This window comes from Neoarius graeffei, chromosome 4 (assembly GCF_027579695.1).
Source record: "Neoarius graeffei isolate fNeoGra1 chromosome 4, fNeoGra1.pri, whole genome shotgun sequence".
NCBI lineage: Eukaryota > Metazoa > Chordata > Actinopteri > Siluriformes > Ariidae > Neoarius > Neoarius graeffei.
Genome location: NC_083572.1, coordinates 69,626,499 through 69,652,907, shown reverse-complemented (window position 1 = coordinate 69,652,907; position 26,409 = coordinate 69,626,499). Strand labels below are relative to the sequence as shown.

The following is a 26,409-nucleotide window of genomic DNA, read 5'->3' as shown; positions in this document are numbered from 1 at the left end:
TGGTTGTCTGTGTCTATGTGTCAGCCCTGTGATGACCTGGCGACTTGTCCAGGGTGTACCCCGCCTTTCGCCCGTAGTCAGCTGGGATAGGCTCCAGCTTGCCTGCGACCCTGTAGAAGGATAAAGCGGCTAGAGATGATGAGATGAGATGAGATGAATTGTTGATATTGTTCTATCAATTACTATAGGTTATGGGATTCATGTATCAGGCATGAGAGAGCTCAGAGTGAAAAATCTGAAATAATACTCTTGTCTTGAATTTTAATATAATAACAATGAAAGGAAAGTCTGCTTAAATCAGATTTTTAGCTGAAAAATCTCATGCCTGAATATTGTATACGTACAGAGACCCACAGAAAATAACACAAGTGATGCTTTAGAAGAATGTTTATAATTTCTTAAAATAGTCACAGTGAATGAAAGTATTATTGGATTGCATCAAATGTGTTTTCCTTCTGTAAGCTCATGTAAAAATACAGAGAACTATAATATATAAATTAAATTTTAATAAGATTTGACCAAAATAGTAACAATTCAATTAAATAAATACTGCACTGTCTTAGTACTACTAAAATGCATCTCTCTCACTAAACACTTTCCAACAGAATTTTTAAAAAGCACTAGAAATCCTATCAAAATCCTATCAGAATGCATCAAAGGAATTTGCTCATTTGCAAACTTTGACTGAAAGTTTTCAAACAAAATTTAAAAATGGCACTATAAATACTACCACACTATCAAAATATACTCCACAAAGAAATTCACTCGAATGCAAAATTTTAGTACGACCAAAATACACTCACTAGTAATCTTTCACTTTCCAGATAATTCACTTGTAAACTTTCACTTAAAACTTTCAAACATAAATTCAAAATAGCACTAAGACACTACCACACTATTCAAATACACTCATCAAACAAATTCTCTGTCAGGCAAAACTTCACTAAACACTTTAGAAGTTGTACAGTTTGTTTCTGAAATGGTATGGAAGACTAGTTTAATTTCACACTCAAATGTCCATTATATTTTGATTTAAGGCATCTTTACCTTAAAATGTGTAACTGGCTGGTCGAACATTTGCTTATCCATGGAAATTCATTCTCCCATGCAACCTGGTATTTGCATTCATATGTTTGCCGTTTGGTATTTGGTTTAGTGGCCATGATGAATGACTGCCTGTAAAAAATGTCGGACAGTCTGGGTGAATCCTACATTACAGAAGTGACTGTCATTCTGTTCGTTGATTGGCTAAAAATCAGTTGACGTCAGCAGTGTTTCTCATACGATTCTGATTGGACATAATCGGGAGTATTTTTAACTTGGCGGTAGGGATTTCCCAAAACCAGGAGATTAACCAGTTTTTAACAAATACGATCGGGAAGCGGGAGATGGAGGCTAAAATTGGGAGCCTCCCGCCGATCTCGGGAGGGTTGGCAAGTATGCACAGTGGTGTAGTGGTTAGCACTGTCGCCTCACAGCCCAGCGGCCAACGAGGGCCTTTCTGTATGGAGTTTGCATTTTCTCGCCGTGTCTGCGTGGGTTTCCTCTGGGTGCTCCGGTTTCCCCCACAGTCCAAAGACATGCAGGTTAGGATAATTGGTGGCTCTAAATTGACCATAAGTGTGGTTGTGTGTCTATGTGTCAGCCCTGCGATGACCTGGCGACTTGTCCAGGGTGTACCCCGCCTCTCACCCATAGTCAGCTGGGATAGGCTCCAGCTTGCCTGCGACCCTGTAGGACAGGATAAGTGGCTACAGATGATGGATGGATGGAACTTTTGACGAGACATACCTGTTAACTGAAAAGTGTTCCAGGTGACTACCTCATGAAACTGGTTAAGATAATGCCAATAGTGTGCAAAACGTCATCAAGATAAACGCTGGCTACTTTGAAGAATCTAAAATATGACACATCTCATCTCATTATCTCTAGCCGCTTTATCCTGTTCTACAGGGTCGCAGGCAAGCTGGAGCCTATCCCAGCTGACTACGGGAGAAAGGCGGGGTACACCCTGGACAAGTCGCCAGGTCATCACAGGGCTGACACAGAGACACAGACAACCATTCACACTCACATTCACACCTACGGTCAATTTAGAGTCACCAGTTAACCTAACCTGCATGTCTTTGGACTGTGGGGGAAACCGGAGCACCCGGAGGAAACCCACGCGGACACGGGGAGAACATGCAAACTCTGCACAGAAAGGCCCTCGCCGGCCACGGGGCTCGAACCCGGACCTTCTTGCTGTGAGGCGACAGTGCTAACCACTACACCACCCAATATGACACATATTTTGATTTTTAACACTTTTTTGTTTACCACATAATCTCATAGTTTTGATGTCTTCAGTATTGTTCTGCAATGTAGAAAAGTCAAAATACAGAAAAACCTATGAATGAGTAGGGGTGTCCAAACTTTTGACTGGTAATGTATGTCTTATTATTATTTATACGTATAAAATAATGCTGCCATAGTCGTGTTCATTTTTAAATGCTGTTATTTTCTTTCTCTAATGGGCCTTTTAATGCATATTTGGACTTTTATTTTGATATATAACAGAAGTGTGCTTACAGTGGCGTTTTTCCCACCGTGGAGCGCTTCCTCGCCCGTCCTGGTTGAGTTTGTCGGCTGATTTATCAGCGGTTTTAATCAGAGGACTGGAATGGCCTGTGTAGCAGCGGGGTCGATAATGGTGTCCGACTGGTATCGCAGCCCTGAAAGCCGGGAGTTCTTCAGCAGGATACTGCACAAGAAAAAGCGGAGAAAATTCGGTACGGTACCTTCCTGGTATCTCCATGGATACCACGGAAACGACTCGATTATTGGTCCGTATGTTTGTCACGTGATTTTGCCAGACTCTAGGTTTCTTGTTTTTAGTTTGAATGCATCTAGATGAAAAGCATTTCTCTACAGAGCACTGACTAAACAGCACTGGGGAGAGCCTCGGTGGGGGTTTTCTCCTTCCTCTCCCTGTTTTATTCAACTTATGGGTTGTTTTACAATCAGGGTACGCAAGCTAAAAATCACATTTAACGCTTATTATCTTCAATATCAAAAGGCTTGACGAAATAAACTTGGTTGTTTATTGTAGCCCTGTGATAGCTCTATTTACCATGCAAAAAAAAATTTGGTGATAAGGTTATTTTTGGTGAATGTATGGCAGTATATGTCATATTTAGCAAAATTACTCGTGCCATTTAGAAAAAGTGCTTTTTTGACCACAGGTAGCTCCAGAAGGGATGCACTTAAATCATTCTTTATACCATAAAACAAATATTTGGTTCCATATCATTGGAAACATCTCATCTCATCATCTCTAGCCGCTTTATCCCGTTCTACAGGGTCGCAGGCAAGCTGGAGCCTATCCCAGCTGACTACGGGCGAAAGGCGGGGTACACCCTGGACAAGTCGCCAGGTCATCACAGGGCTGACACATATGCCGCTTTTCCACTACAAACGCGGCTGAGTCGGGCTGAGCCGTGCCGTGCTGAGTTGGGCTGAGCCGTGCCGTGCTGAGTCGAGCTGAGTGGGGCTGTTGGAGTTGCATTTCGACTACAACCGCGCTGAACCGTGCTGGCTGGAAGTGGGTGGACACATTGGGTGGAGTTAGCGAAAGTGGGTGGACGTCACGTGATGTCGTTAAGCGGCGCAAACAGTGACATCAGTGAGCTTTTAAGCGGTAGTCTCACGACCCGAATAGTAAACAATAAACATGGAAGACATGGAGTCGTTAGTGTTGCTGGTCTTGGTTCTGTGGCTTGTTGTCACCGACAACAGATACTGGCAAGAGCGTATAGATGAGGCGAGGCGCATAAGGCTTCAGAAATTCTCGTAATTCGTAATTCTTCTTCTTCCGGGTTTACGGTGTTTACAGATCCCAGCGTGCTCGCGGGGCGTATGTGGGCATGTGAGGACACTCCTCCTCCCCAATCAGTGCACAGGGGAGTGTCTGCTCACGCCCCCAGCCTCACTCGGCTCGGTTTGGCTCGCTTCAGCCCCACTCCAAAACCGTGCAAGTTTTGGGGGCTAAGCAGGGCTGAAGCGAGCTGAGTCGTGCTGTTCTTTGGTAGTCGAAACGCGAGCCGTGTCGAGCTGAAGTGAGCTGAAAAAGGGTAGTGGAAAAGGGCCAATAGACACAGACAACCATTCACACTCACATTCACACCTACGGTCAATTTAGAGTCACCAGTTAACCTAACCTGCATGTCTTTGGACTGTGGGGGAAACCGGAGCACCTGGAGGAAACCCACGCGGGCACGGGGAGAACATGCAAACTCCACACAGAAAGGCTCTCGCTGGCCACGGGGCTCGAACCCAGGACCTTCTTGCTGTGAGGCGACAGCGCTAACCACTACACCTCCGTACCGCCCATTGTTAAGTTTTAAACATAGTTAAGTTTTAACGCTGAATGCCAGTAAGTTTTCAGACTATTTTGATCAAATTAGTATGTAATTGTGTCAAAAAAATGTCCTCTCCGAGACAGCTAATTTTTCAATATAAAATAACATATCTAAAATGATTATCTTCATCCTAAAATGTGGTCAAGATATTGGGACATAAATATTAGAGACAACTAACACAAAACTTACAGCCTTATATTTAAAAGCACTATGGAAGTAGTGGATTCTGAATTGTCAAAAAAAAAAATGTCCTCTCCGAGAATCACTTCATTAGTTTCTCCCAGCCCTGCTTAAAGCTACACTTAATCTTGTTATAATACAAACTATTACACATGCCTATCTGTTCTTTAACTTGTCCTTCACTTAAAAACTGGTACAAGAACCAGTTTGTATCAATTTGAATTTTGGACCCCTGTGACACAAACTTTGTACCCTGATTGTAAAACAACCCTTATTTTATCTATGTATTTATAAATCTGTCCCCTGACCATCTCATTCCAGATTTGTCCACTCTTCTGGGAAGGCTTTTCATTAGATTTTGGTGTCTCCCATAACCCGGTACGGAAAGTATGAACCAGAATGGGACAGTACATTACAATAACATTACGTTTTCTAAATATTCAGGGGTTTCATACTTAACATCTTGTACACTGTCATGTATTCTTTGATTCATCTCATCTCATTATCTCTAGCTGCTTTATCCTGTTCTACAGGGTCGCAGGCAAGCTGGAGCCTATCCCAGCTGACTATGGGCGAAAGGTGGGGTACACCCTGGACAAGTCGCCAGGTCATCACAGGGCTGACACATAGATACAGACAACCATTCACACTCTCATTCACACCTACGGTCAATTTAGAGTCACCAGTTAACCTAACCTGCATGTCTTTGGACTGTGGGGGAAACCGGAGCACCCGGAGGAAACCCACGCGGACACGGGGAGAACATGCAAACTCCGCACAGAAAGGCCCTCGCCGGCCACGGGGCTCGAACCCGGACCTTCTTGCTGTGAGGCAACAGCGCTAACCACTACACCATCGTGCCACCCTGTATTCTTTGATTATCCAGTATTATTATATCCCGTCATATTGTATTAACATTATATTCACTATATTTTCAATTGAAATTGATCTAAAAGCCCGGAACACCAATTACAGAATATACCTCAGCATGACGTCTCAAAGAAATCCTATGTGGTGGAATGAGCGCCATCCTGTTGGGATGGGTTCTCACTGGATAGTTGTCTCTACTTTTAACTGTCATGATGGAGATGTTGATGTGTTAGACAGTGGAGGAGGCGACTATCTCAAGTTAACATGTTTAAGAAGTGTGGCTCGGTTTGCAAGACCAGTGTCATCAATGTCACTATTTTTTGAAATTTGTAGATGTTCAATCCCAACCTGATACTAATTCCTGTGGTGTATTTGCCATACCAAACGGTGTCAGTATTTTACATGGCATTGACCCATGTACTGTCGAGTATGATGTTAGGGTCATGAGAGAGCACTTACATACTTGTATGCAAAACAAACTCTTGACCATGTTCCCACATAAAATTGTTGAGAAAACTGATAGATATAGAACCACTCATGTAGAAAGGCTTTATTGTAGTTGTAAGTTACCAGACGATTCAGATTTGTATTTTATGTGCAATGAATGTAAAATGTGGTTTCACACTGATTGTGAAAATGTGGGTCATAAAACAGAAGCGCAGATCAAAAAAGATAAGAACTTGAAATGTATACAATGTCAGCTGAAGAAACGAAAAGGTAGAGGTAGGGGAAGAGGCAAGAAATTGTAAAATAGATGAATAAATAGTAGTTAAGTTATATGTTTTGACAATAAAACAACTAAACAATATTTTGTTTTTCTTCTAACTTTATTTATCATACGTGATGGGATGACTAATGTAAGTACCGATTAATAAAATGGTGGATGTGACGGATGTCTCTGTGAAACTGGAACAAAAAAGGTAAGATTATATATTATGTAAATAAGTGTCACAAAAATGGTATTGTGGGACGGAACACTTGTTATACATGGGATGGAACAGCATATAAAAACCCGGAAGGCAAATATAAGAAAATACGTGACACCACATTAAAATACGTGACGGTACTGTTTCGTCCCGTACCGGGTTATGGGAGATGCATTAGATTTTGGAGTGTGGCTGTGGGAATTTGCTCATTCATTCATTCATTCATTTTATTGTATATAAAATGACTTCATTTTGCTTTTACTTAAGTTATTGAACTTATTTAAATTTATTTTTATTTATTCTTTTTTCAGATGATTTTATCTTCTATTTTTAGACATCATCTTTGATTCAGGAGCTTGGTGGCAAATTTGAATTTCCCTCCGGGGATTAATAAAGTGATTCTGGTTCAGCTACAAGAGCATTAGTGAGGTTCAGCACTAAAGCTGGGGATACACTGTGCGATTTTTGGCCTGAGTTTGACACGATTTTCACTCATGCGACTATTTTGGAGATCGGGCCGAGTTTTGGCTCAATCATGCGTCTCGGATCGTGTAGTATACATGGGGTAACGACAAGCGATTAACACCTCACGACCTCCTCCCGATCGATCGGATGAAAATCAAACCTGTTTGAAATCCTGAGCATCAGATCAGAGTATCGCATCGGAGAACAGTGTGAGAACAGGAATCGTAAGCTGCGTGCTGTTTACCCCTGCGATTCACTCGTACAGTGTGAGCAGCAGCTGAATACTGCGATTGAAAAAATCGCACAGTGTATGCCCGGCTTAATGTTGGACAAGGAGACCTGGTGCACAGTTGTTTCAATTCATTCCAAAGGTTTTCATGGGGTTGAGGTCACAGCTCTGTGCAGGCCGCTTGAGTTCTTCCACATCAATCTTGGCAAGCCATGTCTTCATGGACCTCATTTTGTGCACATTGGCATTGCCATGCTGGAACAGGTTTGGGTCCCTTGGTTCCAGTGAAGGGAAATCTTACATTTACAACATACAAAGAAATGTGTGTGATGGTCAAGTGTCCACAAACTTTTGGTCTATCTATCTATTTATCTACGTAATCAATCCCATTATCTTAGCTTCAGATTCTCCAACTGAAGGATGAATTCCCTTTTTGTTCTTTCTAGTCACCACCTCCTGAACAATTTTAGATAGCTAATAGTGACTTTGTCACTTTGTTCTTGCACTGTTTTGCAAAGGTGAAATAGGGCGGTCAGGGTGACACAGTGAGTCATGTCGTTGACTCACAGGTCCAGGTTACTGTCTCTGTGTTAATAATGTGCCCACCAGTCCAGAATACATTCTCACCTAACTCTGTGTTCCTAAGGATAGGTTCCAGACACACCTAACCCACAAGCCTCACCAGTATGGTTACTGAAGATGAATACTTATGATATGGCAGTCTAGACTCATGCCTCTGATCAACAAGCTAGCTTATTTTTATAATAAAATCTAATCTATAAAAATACATTTCCTGTTACATCGTTCGATCATCTGCAAACATAAGAAGGTAAAAAAAATGTAGGAAATCAAACGTTTCTGTAATTTTAGAATACGGAACACTCAAACTTGGGAGCTTCAGTCTGACCAGATCATTTCATTTATCCAGTGTCTAACAATCAGAAATGTATACAGCCCTTGCTAAAGGGTCCAACAGTTTCTCTATTACATTTGTGGGATTTGAATTCATAATTTTTAATCATTCACCTTGCTTAATTACTTTTAATTACTATATCACCTGGCCAAGGTAATGGTTAATCTTCTGGATATTAACTAAGCAAAGTCATTTAACTCAGTTTCCTTGTATATGGTGATTTATAGCTATAGATAGTAGGGTTGGGCGGTATTACGGTAAGAAGGTATCCCGAGGTATCCAAAAGTACCAACGGTATCGGTCTCATTACCGTCATTTTAAAAATATATATAATATCTAAATAAATATGGAGTACATGAGGTCATAATATAAAATAATAAATTGAAGATCATCCCGAATAACTGTGTGATCGTATTTTCACTAATTCTATCAATTTCCTAAAGAAGTTCTCATTGCATGCAGGGTTGTTTATGTCGTTACCATGGCAACCCTGCGTGACATTTGGAGTCTGACAGAAAGCTTCGCAAGAGACTGAGACCGCGGTTGAAAGATGGCAAGTCAAGATAACGAGTTAGTGGCAAAAAAAAAAAATACAACATCGGCAGTGTGGCAGTATTTTGGTTTCAAACCAAACGGAAAGGAAGAGCCAGCAATAATGTAAATGACCGCGCAAAATCGAAAAAAATCTAATATGTCCCCTAAGGCACACCATAGCCTGGGGTACTCCACTTCCACGAGATCTCTCCAATGAGTTGTGTTTTGAGTAGGTTACATGAGTAACAACAAGGTAAAATAATACAACGTATGACATTTGGGATGTGGGTAATAAACGTTTGAAATGTCATCTACTGAAGAAACGGAAGAAAACATCGTAGCGTAAACTGTTAGGTTTCTGGTGGGAATTAGCAATGCGCTTGCTATCTTTGTTGGGTGTGTTAAACCGTATGGATTTAAGTGGAATAATTGTAAGGAGTTATGTGATCAAGACAACGTTTTAAGCAAGGTAAGGCCATTTGATTATTAATTTCCCCGCCATGGCATGACGTGGGCCCATATGATTTTGCCTTGTGCAGCTATCACGCATTTGAATTAGGTTCGCCTCATTTGCGCTGAAGAATATGGTTTATCGCGCAGTCTAAACGGACTTGGGTGTTGGTTGATTCTTTTTCTTTTCTTATTTCCCATGCTTGAAAGGGTATGATCCTGCTCATCGTGTACTTTTTTTGATGGAGTAGGTGAAATAGTGCTGCAAATGGCGTTTCAACGCAGACATGTGTAAACGACAGTTGAATGCTATTTTCAAGATGAAGGAAGAGTTGCGTGATGCTTTGAAATATCTCTTAATCCATTCATCAATGCACAAAATTCGCTTTGCTGCTTAATCCATACCACAATGCACATAATTCGCTATGCTGCTTTTAAATAGTACATTTGAGGCATAGGCGCAGGTCTGGACAAGGTCCGCCGGTATCGGCGCACGTTACACAGTAGGCCGAAACAAAATATTTTTTTTCTCGGTAATACCGTATACCCCGGGAAAACACAGAGACAGTTTAAAGGTATCAAAATTTGGATACCGCCCAACCCTAATAGATAGGCTGTGCAAAGTTGATTTTAAAATCTATTCATATATTTTCAGTAACCATAGGCGAAAAGCCACATAAACATGGGAAGAGCATGCACAGACACTCCAGCAAGCTAGCTCAGGACTGACATGGGGACCTTGGAACTGCGCAATGACAATGTTATAATGGAGCATCATGCTGCCCACTCACAATCTCACAATAATTAATAGATCATTAGAGAGTACTTGGTAATATTTCATATTTCATTTTAGGTCTGTTGGAAGTGCCGGTGATGCCTCCACATTTGAAAGCAGACATAGTTCGCTATAAAGTGTTCCTGTCAGGTAAAAGTGGAGTGGGGAAGACGACTCTAGCTGCTCGCCTTGCTGGTCTAGACATGCCCAGCATACACTATGAAACCACAGGTATATGTATTGAGTGCCAAATTTTATAAATTTAAACCTCATAGTTTGAATACATTTGAAATAAAATGATAGATTGCCATTTGAGAAACTTTATCCATAGGAATGATTTAACAAATAATAGAATATCGTTACAGGAAGACCTAGTTTGTAGTTGCAACACCTTTTGAATTCTTATTATACAACATTAATTCTGAAAATAATTCATACTTGTGCTTCCTGGACCAGTGTAATGAATTGCAAAACCCATAAATTATAACCTCTTCAGGCATGGAGACGTGTGTGGTGTTTTGGCCTGTGAAGCTGAGGGAAAGTGGCCGCATGCTTTTCTTCCACTTCCAGCTCTGGGACTGTGGCGAGAATGCCATGCGCAGATTTGACCACATGCTGCTGGTGACAGTATCTTTTCATACATGATACCTGTAGTCAGCTTTTCCATCCCTGTTATCCAGCATACTGTATTTACATTTGTGAAGCTAACTTTTTTTAGTCATTGATTTTCCAACAGTCTTGTAAGGAACATGTGGACGCCATCCTCTTCCTGTTCTCCTTCACTGACCATGGATCTTTTGAGGATCTTTCCAGTCAAATGTCTCGGATCACAGAGCCCTCAGAGAGAGTTGTCAGATTGGTGGTTGGGACCAAGTATCCTTTAAAGAGGACATATTATGAAAAACTCACCTTTCTCAATGCTTGTGCATTTGGGTATCTGGAGTGCCTACCAAGCCATAAACCAGGGGTGTTCAAATTGATCCATAAAGGGGCGTGTGGCTGCAGGTTTTCATTCCAGCCATGCAGCAGCACACCTGACTTGGCTCATTCAATCAACTGAACTGTCTTCACACAGTCAAATACTTGCAGCCACACCCACCCTTGATTAAAGGGTGGGTGTGTCAGTTGATTGAATGAGCCAAATCAGGGTGCTGCTGCATGGCTGGAATGAAAACCTGCAGCCACACGGCCCTTTATGGATCAATTTGAACACCCCTGCCATAAACTCTGAAGTAAGACAACCCAGTCAGGTTCTTTTGTGCTGCCTGTTTCAGAAAGCATGTGCTTCAACAAGCTGGTCAGAATTGGCTCCCTTTTCTGTCACAAGGAGAGCTCATTAGCATTATTCCACCCCTCATCTGAGTATCTCCACTCACAGCTTGATAATTGCCTTTGTGAATGAATGTTTATCAGGAAAGTGTTACCTGATTGGCCAGTGGGAGTGGATGGGGTGAGCAGTGGCTCATTATCATTTAAAGGAACAGGCACTCAAATCGGCCGCTTTGAACAAGGCTGTTTAGATAGCATGAGAAGGGAGCAGTGGTGCTTTACCCTTGTGGTATTTTGACCAAAGCATGTTACAGACAATTTATTAAGATCTCAGGGAACTGTGGCAATGTATGGAAAAGGAGTATAATAGGTCACCTTTAATGCTGATATGAACACTGAGTTGTCAGATAACTATTATTATTATTTATTTAATTGGGGGAGGGGGTGTTTGGGTGTTCTGTTAACTGTTTAAAGAAGATTAAAGAAAAAAATGTAAAGTTAAATGGCCAGCCTGAGCTCAGTATCTCAATCATCGTGGTGTTAAGAAATGTTTATTACCTCGCCCACGATGGAGTAAGCGAGGCGAGGTATTGTAAGCAGTGCGGTTTGTTTGTGTGTCTGTCTGTTAACAATTTAGCGTCTAGATGGTTGCATCGATTGACTTCAGATTTTCAGGGTAGGTGGGCAATGGTCCATAGATTACCCCCAAAATTTAATCAGGTCAAGGTCACCAGAAAGGTCAACCTTTTCGGTCAAAATAACATTTTCCATTATAACTCAAAAACGGTTGCTGATAGACGGATGCTTACTATTCTAGCCAAACCATGATCTTTGACCTTGAGTGACCTTGAAAGGTCAAACTCAAGGTCACGGATTTTCAGAGGGCTGTAACTTTAAAATGGTTCATGATAGCCAGATGTTTACCATTATCAACATAAGAAGTCCCATATGGGCTTTCAGTTGCCTCCATGACCTTTGACCTTGAATGACTTTGAAATGTCAAACTCAAGGTGATGGATTTTCATAGGACTATAACCTGATGGCTGACGATTGAGAAATATTACCATTATCAACATGTAGGTATAAAATAAGTGCTGCCTGGCGAGATTTGTTTTGCCTGGCAACACTTGTTATAATCCAATTTTAAACCATACTCAGCGATACTCAACAATGTTCAGATGTGATAATGTTGAGATCAGTGCTGTGATAGTTAGGGATGATGTTTTATTTTATTCCTATACTACATGCAGAGAAATTGAGCATTCAGTAAAATCCAATAGTGTCCTCTTTTTCTTCTGTACTTAACAGTGCTGATGAATGTGTAATGTTCATTTGTACCTCTCCGTGTTCTGATGTGCTTTGGGTTACACATATAAACCTTAACTATATAGATTTGACTTGTTTATGCACACAGATGTTACAGAGGGTGACATCGCCCGCTTTCAGGAGGTGTGGGGTGTGCCAGTGTTTCGGGTTGGAGGCGATGTGAGTGGAGGCTTTGGTGAAATCGCACCCCTTTTAAATGCTTTGGCAGAGAACTTGTGGCACCAGGACTGTATGCACGCCTCCATTTCAGTACCATCTTACCCAGGACACATTGGCCCAGAAATTATTGTATAAGCTCACTTTAACAGCACACTGATTGCCTTCATGTTAGACACTGAATCCATTATATACTTTGTAGGAATTCGACTCCCAGTTGAAAGGAGCTCATAAGTATCAAGTTAGCTCTGGAGCCTATCCTGGAAACCCTGGGCATATACCCTGGATAGGACACCAGTGTATCCCAGGGCACCATACACACACATTCATACCTAGGAGCAATATGCTGTAGCCAGTCCACCTTCTGGTATGTTTTGAGAAATAGGAGGAAACTGGAGCACCTGGAGGAAATCTACATGGACATAGGGAGAATGCACAAGGTTTCACAAACAAGAAGGTATAAATTGAGAAAACTGGAGTGTGAACCTGAAGCACTATCTGCTGCACCACCGTGCCCTCCTTAAGTAATATTACTTTCAGTTTAATCACTGCTAGACCATTCTAAGGTGGAAGTAGGAAGTCAGAATTGTCATTTTCGACCTCCATGTGTTCAAGTTACAAAGTGGGAAACAGTAATAACCTAGCCAGCTTATTTTAGTGATATGAGTGATGTATTACCTCCTCAAAACAGCAAACTGTATAGTCAGTGTTTTATAGATTTAACAAATTAATGTCTGTCTGTTGATTGTTCTAAAGCAAATGCTAGTATAAGTAATTTAAGTTTTTTTTAAAGTGCTAGTTTGTTTACTGTCCATGCTGTGAGCAGCCATGTTGAGTTGATGTCATGCTATGAACTTGGGGTTAATGAGCCCTTACCGACTAGGAATTCTGAGATTTCTTTGGTTTTTCCTAGTCTGAGATCAGAAAACTTGAGTTGAATTTAGACAAATATGGCATAAGCTCAACTGATGATAAAGAAGCAGTTCAAATTATATTTGTTTAATAATAAGTTGGCAAGTGCAATGAACAATATGATTTTTTTAAACTTCTACCTCAACTAATTTTGACATCTGACCATCAAGACAAATACTTATGAATGGTGTCTTTTGTTGTTCATTTTGCAAATCAGTTACCATAGTAAAGTTTTGTTGAACAACTGATATTTACTTATTGTTTGAAATATCTGAAGAATGGATATAAACCTGACACATTTATAGCTTATATATTACATAAGTGTAACATACATTAAATATGTAGTCCTTCATTAGCACAGCCAAAAGCCAAGACAAAATAATGCATAATTAATTTAATTAAGCATATTAATATAATATCTAAATAAGCTAAAAAAAATTAAATCTGAGAAATATTTGCATAAAGTTTTGACCACTCACAAAAAGAGAACATTTAATTGTAGTATGAGAAATAAAAAAACAAGAAATCTGCAGATGATGTAGAGACCAATGCTGAAAGTCCACACTTCTGTATTTGAACTATTTGTTATCTAAACTTCAGTCTTCTGTTTCCAAGCCCTAATCGTCAGCAACCCACTGTTCCCCAAGGACGAGGTCACTGACATGGGGTCTACATCTGCTGGAAACTGGCATTTGTGTGAAAATGTGTCCATGATTGTCCCATCTGATTCCAACTAATCCTCAGTGACATGTGATTCAGGAAAAAAAAAAAAAGAACACAACACAGTGAATAGTGCTCAGGTCAGGAAGTACATGGGTTCACAACATTTTTGTAGGTCAAAGCAAGGTGTTTTATTCAGTCTCCCAAACACTGACCTTATACACAGTTCACAGTTCCATTAGGGGTTCATACACAAGTACAGTACAGATGCAGTACTACTATATATAGATTTTATTTACTTACCTTCTCAGCAGAAACATGGATGAGGTTATTTGAAGAGATAACAATCACTTGTTCTGGTGAGAATGCACTTAGATCCACTATGTATGTGTACATGTCTCCTACAGCACACACTTTCCCCTTTAAAACGAAGAAGAAGAACTTTATTGATCACACACTTGTGAAATTCCTCTCTGCATTTAACCCATCTGAAACAGTGAACACACACATGCACACACACATACCCAGAGCAGTGGGCAGCCACGCTAACAGCGCCTGGGGAGCAGTTGGGAGCCTCGCTCAAGGGCACCTCAGCCCAAGGCCGTCCCATATTAAGCTAACTATATGTCCTTGAACTGTGGGGGAAACCGGAGCACCTGGAGGAAACCCACGCAGGAGAACATGCAAACTCCACACAGAAAGGCCCCCGCCGGCCGCTGGGCTCGAACCCAGAACCTTCTTGCTGTGAGGTGACCGTGCTAACCAATACACCACCGTGCCGATAATGCACTTTCAGAAAACAAAGTACATTATTGTACCTTTAGGGGTACGACAGCTTGTCACTGGGGCAGGACCCTCTAAAGTACTTATTTGTACTATTTATATACTGATTGGGAACATGTACCTTTTTGACCATAAAAAGGGTTACTTTGAAGTCCAATAATGAGACATAGGGGTACATTATGGCCCTTTTCCACTACCCTTTTTCAGCTCACTTTAGCCTGACACGGCTCGTGTTTCGACTATCTAAGAACAGCACGACTCAGCTCGCTTTAGCCCTGCTTAGCCCCCAAAACTTGCACGGTTTTGGAGTGGGGCTGAAGCGAGCCAAACCGAGCTGAGTGAGGCTGGGGGCGTGAGGAGACACTCCCCTGTGCACTGATTGGTGAGGAGGAGTGTCCTCACACGCCCCGCGAGCACACTGGGATCTGTAAACCCGGAAGAAGGAGAATTACAAATTACGAGAATTTCTGAAGCCTTATGCGCCTCGCCTCATCTATACGCTCCTGCCAGTATCTGTTGGCGTTGTCGGTGACAACAAGCCACAGCACCAAGACCAGCAACACTAACGACTCCATGTCCTCCATGTTTATTGTTTATTCTCCGGGTTGTGAGACTACCGCTTAAAAGCTCACTGATGTCACTGTTTGCGCCGCCTAACGACATCACCTGACGTCCACCCACTTTCGCTAACTCCACCCAATGTGTCCACCCACTTCCAGCCAGCACGGTTCAACGCGGTTGTAGTCGAAATGCAACTCCAACAGCCCCACTCAGCACGGCACAGCTCAGCCGCGTTGGTAGTGGAAAAGCGGCATTAGTGTAGACTGTACCTTGGGCAGACAGAAATGGACTCCTACTGTACCCCATTTCTAACAGTGTAACATACATTGGCTATTTAAGTGCAAATTAATAAAACTGATTTATAATAAACTAATATGCTTATAACAGAGTGCGCTGTTCAAGGAAAATAATCAGCACTGGGATGGTGTGTTTCTGTTACCAATCCAAAGTTGATTATTTTTCAGTAGCAGCATGTCCTGAAGCATGTTACTCTGCTTATACCACAGCAATTTGCCAACGTTTTAATATTTTTTGTCGAATTAATTGTACTTAATTTCAATTATTAATAGAAGACATGTCATGCCCTTGAACTGCAGTACTTATATTAATATTTGTGGAACATCCATGGGGCATGTTAGTCCCTGTTACCTCCTTCAATTGTATGTTTTTATTTATCAGGGCCAAATAATAATTGTGTGGTCCTCACCAACTTCTATAAACCATCAAATAACCTCAGGTGACTGAAAAAAAAAAAAAAAAAAAACACCACACACAACAGATTTCAATATGTAGTCATTTTTCTGAAAAAAGTAAACCAACGTTTAGAAACCAAGTGTCCACCGTACAAGTCCCTGTTAATTAACTGTCACTAAAGAAACAATAACGTATTTGAATGAGGACATAAATGTAAATATGTGGTTGGAATTACAGAAGGCACTACTGTCAGAGCTGTCTATAAATAATTAATTACCACCTTCTGACCAATCAGAATAGAGAATTCAGTAACAGTATGGTGTAAAACACATTAATAACTTTACTAGACTTAAGGCTGGATTAATTACTGGCCCTCAATGTGCCTCTGAGGTTTCTAATAGTCTGAGAAGATTTAGGATAAATAGCAAAATCAATGTTACAAGTCCATGTACTTTTTACCATATTATTACCATAAGATGTACAGTACTGTGCAAAAGTCTTAGGCACCCTATTTTTATTTTCATACAATCTTTGTTATAGACTTCTATTTTATGACTTTTACATTATCGAGTCAGTACAAAAACATTTTAGAGTTCCAAACGTTCATTTTCAAGCACAAAATTAAATGTTACAGAAAAAAAAATGTTTGTAGCTGAGCAGCATATTACATAAGAGACCACTTTTCAGATGAAAAAAGAAAACATAATGAAAGCTACTGGGTTTCACTGCAAAATGAAGAAGCAAGCGTGACAGAAGTGTCCAGAAGAACTGTGGCTGGTTCTGTAAGATGCTCAGTAAAACCTACAGCTCATTTCCTTATCAAACTGCACTCATTGTACCTGAGACTAGTATTTTTTTTAAAAGCAAAGGGTCGTCTCACACCAAATATTGACTTTGTTTCATTTATTATGGCTTACTGCTGTTCATAGTATTTTTTTTATGTTGAAACATTTCATTTCATTACTTTTTAAGCCATTTTTGGTCTATAACATTTCTTTCCATGTGCCAAAGACTTACACAGTACTGTATGTTATTTAGTTTTTACTGTTAAGGTGAGTAAAAGTGAAATACATTCTCTAGACACTACAACACAATCAGGCATAGGGTGAAAAATCTCCTGAACTCACCGTTGATTCTTTGCTTGACATAATGATGATGGATAGAGAGGACAGGTTTTGCCTTAAACCATATACAAAGAATAGACTCAGGGGAGAAAAACTGAAAAATGCTCCAATTCCCTCACATTCTAGACTATAGAAGTGTTTTCACTCTGTTTTATTGCCGGAGTGAGTGAGTTATATTATGGGCCGTGGCTTGTGATTTGGTTATGGGGTTATAATGGCTGAGGTTCATATCATGTCCATGTGTGGTATTTATCATGTAGGAGAGAAAATGAACTTAAGAAACTAATAATATCCAGTTGCTCCATCTATATCTGTCCCTTGTTTGTGTAGTTGCTTTGGGAGGGACACATGGTGCACTATTCACAAGCAGAGCATTACTGAAAGTACTCAGTTGAAGCTATATGCCTAATTGTGCAATAGCTTGAGAATGAAGCTGATGGGACATGAATACTGTTCTCACAAGTGTCATTTATCACATCAGCTCTAATTAAGCATCACTTTGGGCTTGTTTCGTAAACAGAATGGAATGGTCGGTATACTAGAGAAATGTGAGTGATTTCTAAAGTGGATTCTGATAGAACTTTTTTCCGAAGGTACGTTTTAGTGTGTAGCAACCATTTTGTAGGTTGTTTATGGCTGTTTACGAAATGGCATACTAGACAATACTACTAATACTAAACCACAAAAGAAGCATATAGTGTGCAATAATACTCTGAAGATGCACTATTCTGGTTGAATTTCTGAGATTGGGCTGGACTGCACCCTAGAAAATAATGTGGTTTTCAAAATAAAAGTGGCGGCACGGTGGTGTAGTGGTTAGCGCTGTCGCCTCACAGCAAGAAGGTCCTGGGTTCGAGCCCTGGGGCCGGCGAGGGCCTTTCTGTGCGGAGTTTGCATGTTCTCCCCGTGTCCGCGTGGATTTCCTCCGGGTGCTCCGGTTTCCCCCACAGTCCAAAGACATGCAGGTTAGGTTAACTGGTGACTCTAAATTGACCGTAGGTGTGAATGTGAGTGTGAATGGTTGTCTGTGTCTATGTGTCAGCCCTGTGATGACCTGGCGACTTGTCCAGGGTGTACCCCGCCTTTCGCCCGTAGTCAGCTGGGATAGGCTACAGCTTGCCTGCGACCCTGTAGAAGGATAAAGCGGCTAGAGATAATGAGATGAGATGAGAAAATAAAAGCCAGGAAACTGTGGTTAAAAGGCAACAGTGGCAGCATCAAAATGACACGGGTGACCAAAATAAATATTTCAGCTATTTTATTTTACTTTATTTGCTAACTAGCTACTGTTGGCGACAGCTAGTACTGTACAAAAGTCTTAGGCACCCTATTTTTTTCTTCATACAAACTTTGTTATAGATTTTTATTTTATGACTTGTACATTATCGAGTCAATACAAAAACATTTTACAGTTCCAAATGTTGGCGGCACGGTGGTGTAGTGGTTAGCGCTGTCGCCTCACAGCAAGAAGGTCCTGGGTTCGAGCCCTGGGGCCGGCGAGGGCCTTTCTGTGCGGAGTTTGCATGTTCTCCCCGTGTCCGCGTGGGTTTCCTCCGGGTGCTCCGGTTTCCCCCACAGTCCAAAGACATGCAGGTTACTGGTGACTCTAAATTGACCGTAGGTGTGAATGTGAGTGTGAATGGTTGTCTGTGTCTATGTGTCAGCCCTGTGATGACCTGGCGACTTGTCCAGGGTGTACCCCGCCTTTCGCCCGTAGTCAGCTGGGATAGGCTCCAGCTTGCCTGCGACCCTGTAGAAGGATAAAGCGGCTAGAGATAATGAGATGAATGAGATGAGTTCCAAATGTTCATTTTTCAGCACAAAATTAAATTTGCAGGAAAAAAATTGTATCTGAGCAGCATGTTACATAAGAGAGCACTTTTCAGATTAAAAAAGAAAACATAACGAAGGCTTCTGGGTTTTGCTGCAAAATTAAGAAGCAAGTGTGACAGTCAAAGTGTCCAGAAGAACTGTGGCTGGTTCTGTAAGATGCTCAGTAAAATCTACAGCTCATTTCCTTATAAAACTGCACTTGTTGTACCGGAGACTACTATTTTTTTTTTTTAATTTTTTTATTTAAGCAAAGGGTCATCTCACACTAAATATCAGCTTTGTTTCATTTATTATGGCTTGCTGCAGTTTATAGTATTTTTTTTTAATGCTGAAACATTTAATTTCATTATTTTAAGCCAGTTTTGGTCTACAGCATTTCTTTACATGTGCCTAAGACCTTTGCAGTACTGTATATTACTGACTGCTTTTTTATTTGTTGAGTTTATCAGTTATTAATTCTGAACTGGCTATGAGGCTTATATATGCCTTACTGTACATCTAAATAAATGTTTATTTGTTCAAACATGGGCGGCACGGTGGTGTAGTGGTTAGCGCTGTCGCCTCACAGCAAGAAGGTCCTGAGTTCGAGCCCCGGGGCTGGCGAGGGCCTTTCTGTGTGGAGTTTGCATGTTCTCCCCGTGTCCGCGTGGGTTTCCTCCGGGTGCTCCGGTTTCCCCCACAGTCCAAAGACATGCAGGTTAGGTTAACTGGTGACTCTAAATTGACCGTAGGTGTGAATGTGAGTGTGAATGGTTGTCTGTGTCTATGTGTCAGCCCTGTGATGACCTGGCGACTTGTCCAGGGTGTACCCCGCCTTTCGCCCGTAGTTAGCTGGGATAGGCTCCAGCTTGCCTGCGACCCTGTAGAAGGATAAAGCGGCTAGAGATAATGAGATGAGATGAGATGAGATGAGTTTATCAGTTATTAATTCTGAACTGGCTATGAGGCTTATATATGCCTTACTGTACATCTAAATAAATGTTTATTTGTTCAAACATGGGCGGCACGGTGGTGTAGTGGTTAGCGCTGTCGCCTCACAGCAAGAAGGTCCTGAGTTCGAGCCCCGGGGCTGGCGAGGGCCTTTCTGTGTGGAGTTTGCATGTTCTCCCCGTGTCCGCGTGGGTTTCCTCCGGGTGCTCCGGTTTCCCCCACAGTCCAAAGACATGCAGGTTAGGTTAACTGGTGACTCTAAATTGACCGTAGGTGTGAATGTGAGTGTGAATGGTTGTCTGTGTCTATGTCTCAGCCCTGTGATGACCTGGCGACTTGTCCAGGGTGTACCCCGCCTTTCGCCCGTAGTCAGCTGGGATAGGCTCCAGCTTGCCTGCGGCCCTGTAGAACAGGATAAAGCGGCTACAGATAATGAGATGAGATGAGATGTTCAAACATGTCCTCTGTAGGATGTGCAGATATGAATTTTGTGATGATTTATTTCTAGGTCATCTGAAGTGTAAATTTTTTTGCATAATGACCAATGTGTGCATATTAGGATGGACGCCATAAAAGGTTCAAAAGAGAAGCTAAAATGTCTCTAAGGTCCTCTAGTAGCTGGCTGCAATGCAGGGGCGGTCCTGGGGGCGGGCCGACCGGGCAGCCGCCCGGGGCGGCATCGCGGGGGGGGGGGGCGGCACGAGCGCGGGCGCGAAAAAAAAAAAAAAGGTCCCCCCCCAAAAAAAGGTCCCCCCCCCCAAAAAAAAAAAAAAAACGAAAAAAAAAAAAACAAGACGGGCGGGGTGTGTGTGTGTGTGTGTGTGTGTGTGTGTGTGAACATTTTGGATGGGGAAGCCCAATACCAAAGTTGCGCAGGTGACGTCATCAGTGTGTGTGTGCCTAACTTGTCGTAGCCCCTATGCACAATCCCGCCAGCGGAACGTTGTACTAGTCATCAAAAAGACTTTACTACCATAGTACTACACTACTATGACATTACACAGAGTCTTAAGTAATACATTACGACTTGATCATTGCCATTCTGGTAACAGCAAATTTATAACGGGCCGTGTCCGCGACGTACAACACACGACGAGAAATGTTTAAACGACCATGTAAAGCTGTTAGTGTTGTGACGTTCGCGAACGAACCGATTCTTTTGAACGGCTCCTAGGCATGAACGATGAGAACCGAGTCTCGAGCTGGGGGAGCCGTTCTTTCTGTCGTTCTTTTTTGCCCAAGGACAAGAAGTAGGTTAAACAGCGTTTGCCTTTTATTCATTCAAGTTTTATCTGTTTACCTAATAGTTCAAATTGTTTTGTATATAGTTTATAATGTTGTTCTGTGATATTAATGATAATATTGTGGGAAAACTACTTTGCACGGACGTTCATTTAATTTATTCTTTCGTCATTTTGTTTGTTCTATTTTTATGTATTTTATTTATTTATCTGTTTGTCTAGTTGTATCTATTTTTCTAATAATAATATATTTTTTGCATTAATAGTTTGTTTTTTCCTATTAAAATAATCTTGTGTTCTTGTTATAACTTTATCTATTTATCTGACTGTTTAGTTGTATCTATTTTTGTTACAATTTCAATATTTTTAATATAGAAAGTTTGTTTTTTTCTATTAAAATGTTCTTGTGTGATAACTAGTTCTTGTGTTATATTTATTGTAGTTGTATCTATTTTGTATCTCAGACTTAAATATTTTTGTAAAACAAGTGTTTTTCTATAAAATATTCTTGCGTTCTTGATAACTATGTTCTTGAGTGGGTTCTTTTTTTTTTTTTTTTTACAGAAAAGCCGTTCTGCATGGACATTAATTGAAGCCCTCATTGTTTTTTAATGGTTATTTATGAGCATTTAGGGGTTACAATAATGTAAGTCTAGGTTGCTTTATATAAAAGGTATGTCCGGAAATATTGATGTCACTGTCTAAGCAGAGGGATCTCTTTAGACGCTGTCTTCTTAAAACTGAATAAATATTTAAAAAGAGCCAAATGAGCCAGTCTTTTGAACGGCTCTTTTCAAAGAACGGATCACAAAGATGCGGATCCTATCTCATCTCATCTCATTATCTCTAGCCGCTTTATCCTTCTACAGGGTCGCAGGCAAGCTGGAGCCTATCCCAGCTGACTACGGGCGAAAGGCGGGGTACACCCTGGACAAGTCGCCAGGTCATCACAGGGCTGACACATACACAGACAACCATTCACACTCACCTGTTCTACAGGGTCGCAGGCAAGCTGGAGCCTATCCCAGCTGACGACGGGCGAAAGGCGGGGTACACCCTGGACAAGTCGCCAGGTCATCACAGGGCTGAGACATAGACACAGACAACCATTCACATTCACACCTACGGTCAATTTAGAGTCACCAGTTAACCTAACCTGCATGTCTTTGGACTGTGGGGGAAACCAGAGCACCCGGAGGAAACCCACGCGGACACGGGGAGAACATGCAAACTCCACACAGGAAGGCCCTCGCCGGCCCCAGGGCTCGAACCCAGGACCTTCTTGCTGTGAGGCGACAGCGCTAACCACTACACCACCGTGCCGCCCAGATCCTATCAAAGAGCCATAAATCCCATCTCTAAAAGCTGTTAACATTCTGTTGGCTAATACAGAGCCCAACGCGGGGGGCGGCACGAGCGCGGGCGCAAAAAAAAAAAACGGTCCCCCCCCCAAAAAAAAAAGGTCCCCCCCAAAAAAAACCCGAAAAAAAAAACAAGAAGGGGGGGGGGGTTCGCCCGGGGAGTAAATCACTCTAGGATCGCCACTGCTGCAATGCACTTTTTAACCCCACCCATTCCTGTGTTAGTGAACGAAGAAGGAGCCAAATTTACATTTTAACTTACATTTCCACAAATTATATTAGGGAATAGCGTTCTGTCATTTTTACAAGTTGACTTGACCTTGATATCTCCCCCAGTGTTTTTCTTCACAATAAATACACTCACTGGCCACTTTAATCAGACCTTGTTCTTGATTCTAAGATTCCTGTTCTTGGCTGGCAGGAGTGAAACCCAATATGGTCTTCTGCTGTTGCATGCTGAAATGCTTTTTTGCTCACCATGGTTGTAAAGAGTTGCTATGAGTTGCTATATCCTTCCTGGCAGCTTGAACCAATCTGTAGTGGGTTTCCCAAAAGCATTGTAGCACAAAGATCATTGTTAAATGGTAGCACAAGCATCACAATGAACACTTTCTCTCCTAGTTAAGATGCTCTTAGCATTAAGAGGCTTTTGGGAAACCCACCCCTGGCCAGTTACCTCTGACCTCTCTCATCAACAAGGCGTTTCCACCCACAGAACTGTCACTTACTCAATGTTTTTTTGTTTTTTCGCACTATTCTGTGTAAACTCGAGAGACTGTTGTGTGTGAAAACCCCAGGAGATCAGCAGTTTCTGAAATACTCAAACCAGTCCATCTGGCGCCAATGCCCATGACACAGTGAAAATTACAGAGATCACAATTTTTCTCTTTCTGATGTTTGAAGTGAACATTAACTGAAGCTCTTGATTTTTATCTGCAAGATTTTATGCATTGTGCTGCTGTCAAGGGATTGGATGATTAGATAGCTGCATAAAACAGCAGATGTATGGGTGTTCCTAATAAAGTGGCCAGCGAGTGTACATTTATAGAAATTATTTGATGATAATTAGTCAGAACTCATAAATGCACATGCACTTTACAACATGCGCCTGAAGCTTATCACATTCTGTAGCAAAGTCATGTCTTGCACTGATGTAAATAGTTCTAACAGACCCTCAGTGGAGAGTTCTTTGCAGTGTTTCTGGTACGTTGCTCATTATGTGGTCTAAACTAGCTTTTTGTAGTCTATTCATATTATAACTAGAAAACCAACATGAATGAATAAAGTGATGGCATAAACCAAGGCAGCAAATAGTTACTACCTTGGTAAGGTTAGTCAGTCACGCCTTTTTAAACAGGATCCACTAACAGAACAAGCACAAAAGGGAGCACACTTCAGATAGATAACAATGCAGGTGTCAGAGCTAGCTGAAAATCATGGAGCGCAGCAATTTTTTTTTCCATAAAAAATATGTTGAGTGTCAATATTGATTCCTGCTTAAAAGCAGTATATAAATAACATTGCATGGAATGGAATGGAATGGAATGGAATGGAATGGAATGGCAAGGCAAGACATGGACCCACTTTCCAAGCTGCCATATCTATCTAATTTTCATCTACTGCACAAACTCAGTCAATACAGCAACTTAAAATTTGACCAAAAAAGGCTTCAGAGCTACACAATGGGAATAAATGATATCGTGTTCTCCAGGCATATATACAATCATTGGTAATGCCCTACAAATGAATCTTGGAATGGCATGAAACAATCTAAAACAGTTTTACAGGTTAGATTCAATAAACACATTTTCCATTGCTTATCCGTTTCCATATATTGATCTTCCTCTCGATGTGGCAAACAAAAGTGGAAATCAAAGGTGATTTGGAAGTCACAAGCCAACACTGATTAAAAAATGAAAATCATCAGTTTATCAGTGAAACACTTCAGGGATGTTCACTTCACTGCAGTCTTATCAATCTGGGAACACATCTGTCCGTAACTCAAGTGGAAGCCCAGATACTGTATTCCACCCACCCAGTTGCACAGTTCTTTGGAATCACCATGAGAAATCATCTCAATGACTTCAGAACAGCCCTCAGATGTTGCATGTGCTGCTACCAATCATTGATATAAATGATAATATTCTCTGGATAGGCAGAGGATTCGATCCATGAGCTGCTGAAATGTCACAAGGGCCCCGAACAACCCCAACGGAAGTGTGACGAATTGGTGCAAACCAAAAGGAGTGGAAAAGGCTATTTTTTCTGGAGTCAAAGGGATCTGCCAGTATCCCTTTATCAGATTTTGTGTCGAATAAAAAAAAAAAAAGACTGACCAAAAGTGGTCCAAGGAAGGACAACTGGTGAACCACGACAGGGTCATGGGTGTCGAAGGCACATTGATTCGCATGGGGCATGAAGGCTAGCCTTTTGGTAGGTACTAACCACTGCATACCGGGAACACCCCACAAGATGTGCCATTTTGAAGACGCTCAGACCCAGTCATCTAGCCATCACAATTTGGCCCGTGTCAAAGTCACTCAGATCCTTACACTTGCCCATTTTTAAGATAAGATAAGATAAGATAAGATAAGATAAGATAAGATAAGATAAGATAAGATAAGATAAGATAGCCTTTTATTATCCCACAAGGGGAAATTTACATTGTTACAGCAGCAAAATATAGAAAGAGAAAAAGGTAAGGCAGTGAAGGAGTAGTGCAAAAGTACTAAGTATACAAAAAAGGATATATAAAAGAAATAAACTACAAATTTAGAGATAAAAATTAACAAATTTGCATAAATTAACAGGTTTGCAGATATGCAGTTAACATATTACAAAGGTGGAATTGCACATGTAAGTATTGCACAGGTATTATAACCAGTATTACCCAGGTAGTATTGCACAAGTAGGTATATTGCACAAGAGCCATTTTAACAGTGTGTATCTAGCAGTTCGCTGTAAAGTACTGATGCTGATAGTCAGTGAACACAGTATACATTCAGAGGGATTGTGAGGAGTGTCTGGTGCTGTGCTTGGTAAGGTGCCGGTCTCACAGCAGTAGGGAGGAAGGAGCTGCTATATCTCTCCTTAACACACCGCAGATGGAGGAGCCGGTCACTGAAGGAGCTGCCCAGTGCCGCTACTGTCTCCTGCAGTGGATGGGAAGTGTTCGCCATTAAGAATTACAACTTGGCCAACATCCTCTTCTCCCCCACTACGTCCACTGAGTCCAGTGCACAGCCTAGGACAGATCCTGCCTTCCTAATCAGCTTGTTAATTTTTTTCCTCTCTGCTATTGTGATACGGCTTCCCCAACAGACAACTCCATAGAATATGGCTGATGCCACCATCCATTATCTGTAGCCGCTTATCCTGTTCTACAGGGTCGCAGGCAAGCTGGAGCCTATCCCAGCTGACTATGAGCGAGAGGTGAGGTTATCACAGGGCTGACACGGAGACAAACAGCCATTCACACTCACATTCACACCTACGGTCAATTTAGAGCCACCAATTGCTAACCTGCATGTCTTTGGACTATGGGGGAAACTGGAGCACCCGGAGGAAACCCACACTGACAACATGCAAACTCCACACAGAACGGACCTCGCTGGCTGCTGGGCTCGAACCCAGGACCTTCTTGCTGTGAGGCGACACACCACCTAACCACTACACCACCGTGCCACCCCTGATGCCACCACAGAGTCATAAAAAGAGTTCAGAAGTGGACCCTGAACTCCAAAGGCCCTGAGCCTCCTCAGCAGGTGGAGTCTGCTCTGGTCTTTCTTGTACAGGGCGTGTGTGATCAGTCCAGTCCA

General features: G+C 41.6%; 1 protein-coding gene across 1 annotated transcript; it reads left to right on the top strand.

The window, feature by feature from the left end:
* Positions 1-2,590: 2,590 nt before the first annotated feature.
* On the top strand, positions 2,591-13,653 carry cplane2 (ciliogenesis and planar polarity effector 2). Its single transcript, XM_060918298.1, has 5 exons — positions 2,591-2,771; positions 9,821-9,973; positions 10,239-10,363; positions 10,479-10,615; positions 12,403-13,653. Exons 1-5 carry the CDS (start codon positions 2,663-2,665, stop codon positions 12,629-12,631), a joined length of 753 nt encoding a protein of 250 aa, XP_060774281.1. The 5' UTR covers positions 2,591-2,662; the 3' UTR covers positions 12,632-13,653.
* The last annotated feature ends 12,756 nt before the right edge of the window (positions 13,654-26,409 follow it).